The sequence below is a fragment of the Bos indicus genome, chromosome 2 (genome assembly GCF_029378745.1).
Source record: "Bos indicus isolate NIAB-ARS_2022 breed Sahiwal x Tharparkar chromosome 2, NIAB-ARS_B.indTharparkar_mat_pri_1.0, whole genome shotgun sequence".
Lineage (NCBI taxonomy): Eukaryota > Metazoa > Chordata > Mammalia > Artiodactyla > Bovidae > Bos > Bos indicus.
Genome location: NC_091761.1, coordinates 124,959,881 through 124,973,017, shown reverse-complemented (window position 1 = coordinate 124,973,017; position 13,137 = coordinate 124,959,881). Strand labels below are relative to the sequence as shown.

General features: G+C 45.0%; 1 protein-coding gene across 9 annotated transcripts in view; it reads right to left on the bottom strand.

Moving 5' to 3' along the window:
• The window catches only part of PTAFR (platelet activating factor receptor), a 72,864-nt gene that overhangs the window by 27,005 nt on the left and 32,722 nt on the right, over window positions 1-13,137 (bottom strand). For 5 of the 9 annotated variants that reach the window (XM_070775390.1, XM_019980091.2, XM_070775393.1 and 2 more), the window contains exon 2: window positions 8,961-12,166. The exons of 3 other annotated variants lie outside the window; for them this stretch is intronic. In XM_070775390.1, the coding sequence (XP_070631491.1) occupies window positions 11,092-12,150 (1,059 nt within the window). In that variant the 5' untranslated portion in view covers window positions 12,151-12,166 and the 3' untranslated portion in view covers window positions 8,961-11,091. Of the gene's footprint in view, window positions 1-3,317; window positions 4,559-8,960; window positions 12,167-13,137 lie in introns of those variants that run through there. One more of the 9 variants, XR_011562649.1, reaches the window with a different exon arrangement.

Here is a 13,137-nt window from a genome sequence, read left to right as displayed (position 1 = left end):
TAGGTGATTTCAGATGGACTGGTTTAAGATTCCATTACTGGGAGATGCTAAAACTGCAATCAAGTTAGGTATTAGGTCTTGGTTTGGTGACTTGGGGTTTAGCATAAGTGACTCCATATTGGCCCTTGTTTTTAATACTCTTTTTCACAGTTTCACAGTTCTAAGGAAAATTCATATGAATATGCAATATGAACTTCATGAAAAGGAGCCAGGGAGAAGGGGTTGTGGGCTAGAGTAGAAAAGGAGACTGTGGAGAACGACACACTCTATCAGGGAAGGACATAGCCTTTACTAAGTATTTATTTTGTGCCAAGCACTGTTTTAAGCAGCTTTAAATCCTCAAAATCACACTATTACATTCACAGTAAAATTATTCCCATCTTACAGATGAAGAAACAGAGGCAGAAATTGAACCCTGGCCATGTGGACCCCACAAGGACTTCCCTTGTGGCTCAGCTGGTAAAGAATCCACCTGCAATGCAGAAGACCTGGGTTCGATCCCTGGGTTGGGAAGATCCCCTAGAGAAGGGAAAGGTTACCCACTCCAGTATTCTGGCCTGGAGAATTCCATGGACTGTATAGTCCATGGGGTCGCAAAGAGTCAGACACAACTGAACGACTTTCACTTCACTTCATATGGACCCTGAGGCTACTTTACTGATCACTATATGACACTGTGTATTCTTTGGACTTGGAATTATCTGCATTAAAACTCAAATGAATGGGCTTCTCTGGTGGCTCAGACAATAAAGAGTCTGCCTGCAATGCAAACTTCCCTGCGTTGGGAAGATACCCTGGAGAAGGGAATGGCTACCCACTTCAGTATTCTTGCTTGGAGAATTACATGACAGAGGAGCCTGGCAGGTACAGTCCATGTGGTCACAAAGAGTTGGACATGACTGAGCAATTAACAAACTCAAATGACTAAAGAGAACATGATTACAAGTCCATTAGTAGAAAGAAAGAAAGTGAAAGTTGCTCAGTCATGTCCAGCTCTTTGCAATACCATGGGCTATACAGTCCATGGAATTCTCCAGGCCAGAATACTGTAGTGAGTAGCCTTTCCCTTTTCCAAGGGATCTTCCCAACCCAGGGATAGAACCCATGTCTCCCGCATTGCCGCAGATTCTTTACCAGCTGAGTCACAAGGGAAGCCCGAGAATACCGCCCATTAGTAATCTGAGAGAAATTCAAACTAAAAACAAGATTTTACTTTATACTTAACAGCAGCTTGAAAGTTGGACAATGCCAAGTGTGAGTGAAGATTTGGGGAAATAGAAACTCTCCTGTAACCATGGGTGGGTGTGTAGCTTGGTGAGGCCATTCCAGAATTGACTTGGCAGCTCTTCACCCAGTTAGGTTTTGGTGTAGCTTATGACCTAGCACTGATTATGACCTAGCTATTCCCTGGGTACACATTCCAGGGAAACTCTTACACTGGTTCATAGGGGAACATCTGGAAGCCTCTCCTCAAATCATTGTTTGCAGAAAAAGGAGTTTTTTTAGGAGTAACCTAAATGTCCTTACACTTAGGAGTAACCTAAGTGTCCATTGTCAGGGGAACAGGTAAGAAAAATGTGGATTCACCTGATGGAGGTGAGGCAGGCAGATGTTTGCATCAATGAGCCAGATATACACACTTCAACAAGGTTACATCATAAAAGCAATGCTGGGACTTCCCTGGTGGCCCAGTGGTTGAGAATCTGCCCGCCAATGCACAGGACATGGGTTGGATCCCTAGTCCAGGAGATTCCACAGGCCCAGGGCAACTAGTCCCCTGTGTCACAACCACTGAAGCCACCAAAATGAGAGACTCCACGCACCACAGCTAGAGAGTAGCCCTAGCTCACGGCAGCTAGAGAAGACTGCATGCAGCAACAGAGACCCGGTGCAGCCAAACAAGTACATTTTTTAAAAAGCAATGCCGATTGGGAAAAAATAAAATGAGAACCAGAATGAGGCCCATAGCCCAATTTATGTAAATCATGCCTTTTATGTAAATTTAAAATCAATATGCATGGAAAATAACACTACATTTTCGAAGGGAACATAAAAGTCAAAGATATGTGTTGCCCACACTAGAACTATTGTGGGGGTTGGGCCTGGAGAATGGTGATGAAGGAAAATGACGGGCATTCAGATGGAAAAGAGGACCAGAGAAGCATCTTGCAAAAACAGAGGTGAGAAAAGGGGTCTATGCCTCTCAGTTCTACCAAGGTATTGCTATGTGACCTTGGATAAGTCATTTCATGCCTTGATACTTGTTTTTCTTATCAGGACAATAGGAAGATATGAGCCTTCACATTATATATCATGAAGGATGTCGACAGAGGAAGTCAGCGCAGCAGAATGGAAAGTGCATGGCCTTTAGACATGACCCAGCTGATCACTGAGTGGCTTTGGGGAAGTACTTGACTCTCTCAGATTGTATTTTAAATGAATGGTCAACACAGGCTTCACTGAGAAGGGGACATTTGAGCAAAGTCTTGTAGGAGAAAACGGAGTGCCTATACAGAAATCTGGAAAAAAAAAAAAATCTGGGGGGAAAGTAATTCATGCAGAGCAAAGAGTCAATTCCATCCATAGGTAAGGACTTGACATTCCCCCCACAGTGCCGGCCACATGGTCTGTGCTCAGCAGCTGTTGACTCTTCACTCACCCCTTTCCCTCCTCCTGCAGAAACATCAGGATCCAGATCACCTTCTAGCTCCAGTGACAATGGCACTCTGGCTTCACAAGCTCTTTGGAACACTGCATTCACTGCAGGAGTGCCCTCCCGAACGGACCACAGCAGCCTCAGCCCAGGAAAGGCATCCCTACGGGGGCTTTCACCTGCACGGGGAGCACAGAAGCCCCAGGGGAGAAAGGCAGGGACCTCACCAGCTCCTCTTCCCCTCATGAGATGCCTACCCCAGCACTCGTCAAAGCTAGGACAGTGCCTAGAGGGGCTTGGGCCAGGATGCAGTCACATGGGGAGAGGAGAAAAAGGAAGAGACCTATATTTATTCAGGCAGATCTGGGTTTGAACATTACTCTGCCACTGAGTAAGTAGCTCAGGTACACTTACACATCCCTGAAGCCCTCTGAGCCTCAATTTCCCCATCTAGAAAATGGACATGAAAATAAATCTATACAGTGGTTGTGAAGAATCAGTGAGATAAGATCTATGAAAGCGGCAAGCACGTATCTGGGGCTCACAAAAAGTAGGCCCCTTCCTTTTGTGACAAGTAGTTGGGAGGCATCCACTGTCCTGTTTAGTCAGCTTGGATCCGTATATATTTTGTTCATTTCTATGGGGATTGAACTGAGTCACCTACCTTTCAAGCAGGGTGTGAAGCTATGGTGATATATTAGATTAAAAACTGCTTAGCATAACTACTGGACCAAAACAGGTGTTCCATAGGTGTTTGTTGGTTACCTGGATGGATGGGAGAATGGAGACATGTATGTAAGTAGATGGATGGATGGACAAATGGACAGATGACTGGGTAGATGGGAGGAGAGTTTACTGGTAATTATGTCAGGGGTCTTAGGAAGCATCACTATGAACAAAGCTAGTGGAGGTTATGGAATTCCAGTTGAGCTGTTTCAAATCCTAAAAGATGATGCTGTGAAAGTGCCACACTCAATATGCTAGCAAATTTGGAAAACTCAGCAATGGCCACAGGACTGGAAAAGGTCAGTTTTCATTCCAATCCCAAAGAAAGGCAATGCCAAAGAATGTTCAAACTACTGGACAATTGCACTTATCTCACACACTAGCAAAGTAATGCTCAAAATTCTCCAAGCCAAGCTTCAACAGTATGTGAACCGTGAACTTCCAGATGTTCAAGCTGGTTTTAGAAAAGGCAGAGGAACCAGAGATCAAATTGCCAACATCTGTTGGATCATAAAAAAAGTAAGAGAATGCCACAAAAACATCTACTTCTGCTTCCTTGACTACGCTAAAGTCTTTGACTGTGTGGATCACAACAAACTCTGGAAAATTCTGAAACAGATGGGAATACCAGACCACCTTACTTGCCTCCTGAGAAATCTATATGCAGATCAAGCAGCAACAGTTAAACCACGCATGAAACAATAGACTGGTTCCAAATCAGGAAAGGAGTACGTCAAGGCTGTATATTGTCACCCCGCTTATTTAACTTATATGCAGGGTACATCATGCAAAATGCTAGGCTGGATGAAGCACAAGCTGGAATCAAGCTGGGAGAAATATCAATAACCTCAGATATGCAAATGACGCCACCCTTATGGCAGAAAATGAAGAGGAACTAAAGAGCCTCTGATGAAAGTGAAAGAGGAGAGTGAAAAAGTTGGCTTAAAACTCAACATTCAGAAAACTAAGATCATGGCATCTGGTCCCACCACTTGATGGCAAATAGATGGGGAAACAGTGACAGGCTTTATTTTTGGGAGTTCCAAAATCACTGTATATGGTGACTGCAGTCGTGAAATTAAAAGGCACCTGCTCCTTGGAAGAAAAGCTATGATCAATCTCAGTTCAGTTCAGTCATTCAGTCGTATCTGACTCTTTGTGACCCCATGAATCGCAGCACGCCAGGCCTCCCTGTCCATCACCAACTCCTGGAGTTCATTCAAACTCATGTACATCGAGTTGGTGATGCCATCCAGCCATCTCATCCTCTGTCATCCCCTTCTTCTCCTGCCCCCAATCCCTCTCAGCATCAGAGTCTTTTCCAATGAGTCAACTTTTCACATGAGGTGGCCAAAGCACTGGAGTTTCAGCTTTAGCATCAGTCCTTCCAATGAACACCCAGGACTGATCTCCTTTAGGATGGACTAGTTGGATCTCCTTGCAGTCCAAAGGACTCTCAAGAGTCTTCTCCAACACCACAGTTCAAAAGCATCAGTTCTTCTGTGCTCAGCCTTCTTCACAGTCCAACTCTCACATCCATACATGACCACTGGAAAAACCATAGTCTTGACTAGATGGACCTTTGTTGGCAAAGTAATGTCTCTGCTTTTTAATATGCTGTCTAGGTTGGTCATAACTTTTCTTCCAAGGAGTAAGCGTCTTTTAATTTCATGGCTGCAATCACCGTCTGCACTGATTTTGGAGCCCAAGAAAATAAAGTCTGACACTGTTTCCACTGTTTCCCCAACTATTTCCCATGAAGTGGTGGGACCAGATGCCATGGTCTTCGTTTTCTGAATGTTGAGTTTTAAGCCAACTTTTTCACTCTCCACTTTCACTTTCATCAAGAGGCTTTTTAGTTCCTCTTCATTTTCTGCCATAAGGGTGGCGTCATCTGCATAGCTGAGGTTATTGATATTTCTCCCAGCAATCTTGATTCCAGCTTGTGCTTCTTCCAGCCCAGCGTTTCTCATGATGTACTCTGCATAGAAGCTAAATAAGCAGGGTGACAATATACAGCCTTGACGTACTCTTTTTCCTATTTGGAACCGTCTGTTGTTCCATGTCCAGTTCTAGCTGTTGCTTCCTGACCTGCATACAGATTTCTCAAGAGGCAGGTCAGGTGGTCTGGTATTCCCATCTCTTTCAGAATTTTCCACAGTTTATTGTGATCCACACTGTCAGGCTTTGGCATAGTCAATAAAGCAGAAATAGATGTTTTTCTGGAACTCTCTTCCTTTTTCCATGATCCAGCGGATGTTGGCAACTTGACCTCTGGTTCCTCTGCCTTTTCTAAAACCAGCTTGAATATCTGGAAGTTCACGGTTCACATACTGTTGAAGCTTGGCTTGGAGAATTTTGAGCATTACTTTACTAGCATGTGAGATGAGTGCAATTGTGCGGTGGTTTGAGCATTCTTTGGCATTGCCTTGGACCAACTTAGACAGCATATTAAAAAGCAGAGACATTACTTTGCCAACAAAGGTCCATCTAGTCAAAACTATGGTTTTTCCAGTAGTCATGTATGGATGTGAGAGTTGGACTCTAAAGAAAGCTGAGCACCGAAGAATTGATGCTTTTGAACTGTGGTGTTGGAGAAGACTCTTGAGAGTCCCTTGGACAGCAAGGAGATCCAACTAGTCCATCCTAAAGGAGATCAGTCCCGAATATTCATTGAAAGGACTGATGCTGAAGCTGAAACTCCAATACTTTGGCCACCTGATATGAAGGACTGACTCATCTGAAAAGACCCTGATGCTGGGAAAGATTGAAGGCAGGAGAAGAAGGGGATGACAGAGGATGAGATGGTTGGATGACATCACTGACTCCATGGACATGAGTTTGAGTAAGATTTGGAAGTTGGTGATGGACAGGAAAGCCTGGATTGCTGCAGTTCACGGGATGGCAAAGAGTCGAATACGACTGAGCAACTGAACTGAACTGAAATATATATGTTTGGGGAATCATGATTTGTATTACAGAAATACCAAGTCTGAACTGCCATACCACCCAGCAATGCCACTGCTGGGCATACACACTGAGGAAACCAGAATTGAAAGAGATATTTGTACCCCAATGTTCACCGCAACACTGTTTGTAATAGCCAGGACATGGAAGCAACCTAGATGTCCATCAGCAGATGAATGGATAAGAAAGCTGTGGTACATATACACAATGGAGTATTACTCAGCCATTAAAAAGAACACATTTGAATCCGTTCTAATGAAGTGGATGAAACTTGAGCCTATTATACAGAGTGAAGTAAGCCAGAAAGAAAAACACCAATACAGTATACTAACACATATATATGGAATTTAGAAAGATGGTAACGATAATCCTGTATGTGACACAGCAAAAGAGACACAGATGTATAGAACAGTCTTTTGGACTCTGTGGGAGAGGGAGGGGGGATGATTTGGGAGAGTGGCATTAAAACATGTATAATATCATATAAGAAATGAATTGCCAGTCCAGGTTCAATGCAGGATACAGGAAGCTTGGGACTGGTGCACTGGGATGACCCAGAGGGATGGTATGCGGAGGGGTGTGGGAGGGGGGTTTAGGATGGGGAGCACATGTACACCCATGGTGGATGCATGTTGATGTATGGCAAAACCAATACAAAATTGTAAAGTTAAAAAAAAATAAAATAAAAAATAAAAAAAACAAGTGTTTTACAAGAGGGTTTTATTATATCTGCTTATGGCCTCAGGTCTTAAGCGCAGATATAACAGAGATGAGCAAAAATAGGCACAGCTGTGCCCAGTTCTAGTCAGCTGTGACCTGCCCTTACTGCTCTAGTGGCTATGACTCATCTGGGTGAGGTAAGGGGCCAGGTCTTCCCTAAGCCAGTGTTCTCTGAGAACACTGAGAACACCCTGAGGTCAAGACTGAGATCAGGGGGAAATGCAGGGTGAGGACTTCTTGATGTGCAACATGACTTGAAAATCCTGATTGGTGATATTTCATTGAAAGAATTACAACTCAGCTTTTTCCATAACCCTGTTACCATTGCAAGAAATGCATTCCACTCTATGTAATTTCTACAGTCACGTAGCCCCTCTGAGCCCCATGTTCCTCTCTGTAAGATAAAGGAACTGGACCCTCCCATCTCCAAAAATTCTGATTCTCTGAAAATCCTTGACATCTTTTTTAAAATATAGATATATTAATATAACTTTGGGAAAATATACATTAAATTCCTTTCTTAGGTGTACCTAGAGAGTCTTCTAAAACTCTCTCACAACAAGTGCATGTATGTTTCAGTGTGTGTTCATGTTACACCCTGGGGAAGCAGGATGCTTTTTAGACAGAGCTCATTCTAGACCTCGAGTGAGAAATGTGGATATACTGATGATTAAGATTTAATTCCTTCAACTATACTTCAATCTTTTTTTTAAAAAGAGAGAGATTCAGTTACTGCCCCCAGGGTAGGAAAGGATACATTGAAATGGATAAACTTCAATAGTTATTCAGTTCAGTTCAGTTCAGTCGCTCAGTCGTGTCCGACTCTTTGGGACCCCATGAATCGCAGCACGCCAGGCCTCCCTGTCCATCACCAACTCCCGGAGTTCACTCAGACTCACATCCATCGAGTCAGTGATGCCATCCAGCCATCTCATCCTCTGTCATCCCCTTCTCCTCCTGCCCCCAATCCCTCCCAGCATCAGAGTCTTTTCCAATGAGTCAACTCTTCACATGAGGTGGCTAAAGTACTGGAGTTTCAGCTTTAGCATCATTCCTTCCAAAGAAATCCCAGGGCTGATCTCCTTCAGAATGGACTAGTTGGATCCAAGGGACCCTCAAGAGTCTTCTCCAACACCACAGTTCAAAAGCATCAATTCTTTGGTGCTCAGTTTTCTTCACAGTCCAACTCTCACATCCATACACGACCACTGGAAAAACCATAGCCTTGACTAGACAGACCTTTGTTGGCAAAGTAATGTCTCTGCTTTTGAATATGCTATCTAGGTTGGTCATAACTTTTCTTCCAAGGAGTAAGCGGTATAAAAAAAATTGCACCCTCTTAGACCTAAAGTGCTGCTAGGTCAATTAACTCATCTGGAGGAATTCAGGAAGGCTACCTGGAGGAGGAGTTCTGGGCTAGATCAAAAAGAGAGAAAGCATCTGAGAAGGTCACAACCAGGTAGAGGTCATGGGGTCGGTGGGGGAAGGTGGTTGTGTTCAGAGTATGAGATAATGATCAACAGGGTCATAGCATGAGCTACAACCTGAAATACTCCTTGGTGGGAGTGAGGTCCTGGCTTTTGTGTTGGGGCAACTTTCTCTGAGAAGCAAGGGGCAATCACAAGCTATCACCTCAAAAACATTTGTCTCTTTATTAAGCACTTAGCAAATGCAGACCCCCGTGCGCTTTATACACATCACAGCCATGTCTCCTAAAGTGTGCTGTGCAAGTCATGGGGCGCATGAGGTGACTGTAGATAGGATGCCAAGAACATTTTGACTTTAATAGTGACATTTTATGTTTATGTTTCCCTCTATGTGTGCCAGGTGGCATTCACCTTCATTTACAGTTTAGGTCTTTAAATAGGCGCAAGTTTTAAAAAGTGACTCAATCTAGAGAAAAATATTTATTAAGCAAAACATACAGATGGTACATGGATCTTGCAAAATTCATGATATAGGTACACAAACAGATGAAATTCAAGAAACACTGCTTTAGCATACAAGTATTTATCTCCTTCAGAGCTCTTTTGGTTGCAAAGTAATCAATATTATCACTCATTCAAATGAACTTGAGCAAAATAGGAGGGTGTATCCTAACAAGGGAATCTCACAAGGACCCAAAGGAAGTGGCGCAGATTGGAGCGTTGAGAAGGACTGGGCAAGAGGGCTGGACGTAGAGCAGGGGAGCCAGCAGGTCCCTGGGGTCCCCTCTGGTCTCTGCTTGACTCTGCACATCTCTTCTCTCTGAGCAAAGCTATTATCTCTACTACATTCATGCAGATACCTTCCCCACCCTGCTGTGCTGGCGGCACACACACCTCACACACGTAGACACACACACACACTCACAGTTCCAGAGTTTATGTGCATTCAAGTGAGTGGCCTGCAGAACCTGAAAGAGCATCCCTGAATTTTGCTGCTTATTCCCGAGCGAGAACCTGTCTGGCCCCACAAGAGCCAGACACTCACTTCTCATCCCCTACTGGAAGATTTAGGGGGAACAAAGTCTCAAAAACAGAGAGACTCTGGGAGGAGCAGTCACCCTGACCAAGAGGTATCTGCTCCTCCTAACAACTCTGAGGTAGGAAATCCAGCTCGCAGTCCTTTGGCAGGAAGTGACACAGCCACAGCTTGAAACCGGGTCTGTGTGACACCAAAGTTCAAATCCACTCCACTGTTCACATGGTCACCTCTGCTAAGTCCAGCCCAAGGCGACTGGACTAAGCAGGTCACTAGCCCTTTGAGAGGCATTTATGAAAATCATCCCAGTGTGCCGGAAACCAGGATCCCAGCCTTGCAGGGACACTGGCTGGAAGGGAGGATGGTTTCTGGAAATCGGGGCAGGCTCCTCCAAGCCCCTGAGTCTGAGGCTGCTGGGTTCACACTGCAGGTGCTCAGGGTGCGAGAGGAGGATCCGACATCCAAAGCTCCTCAAGAGAAGTTTCCCCCTCTCTTCTGCACTCAGAGTTCAAAGTGCCTGCCTTCCCTAGGGATTATAGTTGCTCCCCTCACCTCCTAGGAGCTAAATCAGAGGGGCCTCCCAGAAAGTGAGGCAGGGAGGGGAGATGACAGGCTCTTTCCACCCTGGAGGCCTCACCTACCCGCAGGCACTTCTTAGCCTGAGTGTTGTTTCCCATGGAAGCCTCCAGGCATCACAGTGGCCTGGAGGGCCCCAATTTGGCTTTGACGGGCCTTGCCCGTCCACAGTGGGTGGCTGCCTCACAGGAGTTACTTTCTCAGAGTTCCTTGTTAAGACAGACAGTGGAAGTGGCAGTTGAGTTTCTCCCGCTGCCCCAGAGCTACCCCAGGCCGGTGGAAGAGACGCATCTGATTCAGGAGAAAGGCTCCCTGTCCTAGTTTTTGGTCCATGCATGTTCTATCTTTGCTGGTCACCACTCAGTAGAGGTTTATACATGATTTAGGAAAATGTTCCACCAAGCCGGGTGGAAGTGGCTCCCCTTTCACCTGGGGCCCTCCCCTAGGAAGTGTCGCAAAGAATTGTGAGTGCCTGTGCCTGTGAGTGGAGACTGGGTGGGATCTTCCCAGCTCAGAAGTCGATCCCAAAGACAGTGCCATAGCCAGGGGCGCATCCCTTTCCCCAAAGCCCTTCTCTGTCTTTTCAGTGATAACAGGAGTGGTGGGCCAAAACTGTGGGCCTGACTCATTTGGGACTGCCACCTTGCTGGCGTGAACGGGGTGACTCAGGGTCTGCTCCCAAGGACTGCCCCCCTGGTCCTGACATCCCTTCCAGAGCTATCACACTGGGATGACTCTGCCAGCCAAGGTTATATGGCATGTGTCCAAAGGTGGCTGAAGGGGCTCATTCAAGTTCTGAATTTCCCAGCGGTCTGGTTCTGCCAGCACCCCCACCTTGGTGAGGTAGCCTCCATACCTAACCAGCCACCAGTGCCCAGGGAGGAGGTGCCAGGACCATGGCAGACACCCCTTCCCTCCCCCACCCCTCAGGTCAGTCGATGATGTCCATGGAGAAGAAGCCTCCGGGCCTGGCTCCAACAGTTAGACTAATATTTGAGGGATTTGACAGGGACATCTTTGAGCTGCATGACCACTTCCGTGCCCGTCTCCGAGGTGGCCCGGGAGCACTTCCGGCTCTCGCGCATACTGTACAACTTCTCGGTGAGGTGCTTGCGGAACTTCTTGGTGAGGAAACAGTAGATAATGGGGTCTAAGACACAGTTGGTACTAAGGAGGCAGAGAGTGACCTGATGTGCATCGTTAATCGCCTGGTGGAAGTCGGTGTCCTGGAAGCCCAGCTCGGCCAGGGTCCAGGGCAGCTGCACGAGGTGGTGGGGCACGAAACAGATGATGAACACAGCCAGGACGGTGCAGACCATCCAGAGCGCCCGGCGCTTGACCTCGGCGTTGCGCTGTATTTGCACCTGCTGCGTGAGCAGCGTGCGGATGATGACCAAGTTGCAAAAGAGGATGATGAGGAAGACGAGGAAGAAGCTGAACACCAGGAAGATGTGGATGGTGAGGACCGGGATGCTGCCCTTCTCGTAATGTTCAAAGCAGCGTGTGATGTTGGCTGAGCCAGTCTTGTTGGGCTCCCTGTTGGTCGAGTCCAGGACGAAGAAGTAGGATGCTGCGCCCACAATGGACACCCAGATAATCAGGGACAGAAGGATGCCACGCTTTCGGGTGGTAGCCTGAGCAGTCTTGATGGGCCTTGTCACTGCCTGGAAGCGGTTGTAAGTGATGACAGCCAGGAAGGCCACTGAGCAGTAGGTGTTAATGAAGAAGAAGCAGCCAGCCAGGTTGCACAGGAATTTGGGAAGAATCCAGTCACCCTGGTTGTAGTAGTAGACGATCCACAGGGGCAGGGTGACCAAGAAGAGCAGGTCAGCCATGGTGAGGTTCACCATGAAGATCTTTATCTCGTTGAATTTCTTGGAAGGGTACAAGCGGGCAAAGACCCACAGCACGTAGCTGTTGGCAATGACCCCCAGCACAAAGACGATGCTGTAAAAAATTGGGAAGAGGGTGTATCGGAACTCTGAGTCCACACGAAAGGAATTATTTGGCTCCATCTCTATGTGCTGGAAGTAGAGGCTGGTCATAGGATCCTGTCTGTTCCTGAAAGACCACATAGGGATTCTGGTCAATGAAGGGCCAACATGGTACTTTCTTATTTACTCTGTTCAAGACTCCTGTTTTGCACACTTTAAAAACTCTAAAATTGATGGCATTTTCCAATTAATTGACAATGTTTCTTCTTCCTACATAAAATAATGGTGTGTTTTTAAAATGAATGGCCTCTGAGATTCAATAAAATCAGTGGCAGTGGAATTTCTTTTCTCTTGTTTCATTTTAAAACATATCTTTTTATCCTTGACCTCATTTTGACTTAAAGTTTTAGGTAATCTATTCCTGGTGATGAAATATATAAAATTTAAAATATTAACTTAAATTATAATGATTTTAATTTTGTGACAAAATTTGAATATTTTTGTACTGATGAAATTTGAGATAGAAATTTTGATGATAAACTGTTCTATGTTAAAAAAAATAATTTATGTGCTCATACAAAATCTGGAAAATACAGAAGTGTAAATTAGGGTCACCCAGAGAACGAAATAGCAGCTATTTATTAGAAAGAACAAGTTAGATCTGATTGTACTGACATGGAAAGTTGTCCCTGGATAATGTTATTAAGTAAAACAAAATTTAAAAAATTGGTATGAACTCATTATATATGTGGATATTATATAGAAAATGGTCTAGAATGATATACCTCAAAGTGTGATGACAAGTAAGTAACTTCTAGGAAGGTGAGGTAGAGGTTGTGGGAAGGATATTTACTTTATACTTTTTGTTTGTTTGAACTTTTTAGGAGCATGTTTTGCTTTAGTAATTTAAAAATTTTTAATATAATTTTAAAATAAAAGCATAGTGGAGAAACCCAAAAGACACTGCTTTAACAAAGCAATCAAGAGTAGCATCATTGTTAACAAAACGCAGCAACATCAGGTACGCCTGGTATGATGTACTGAAAAGCACTCATCGCTTCAGTGGTATTTTTGTCAAAACGCAGAATCTCAATTTAG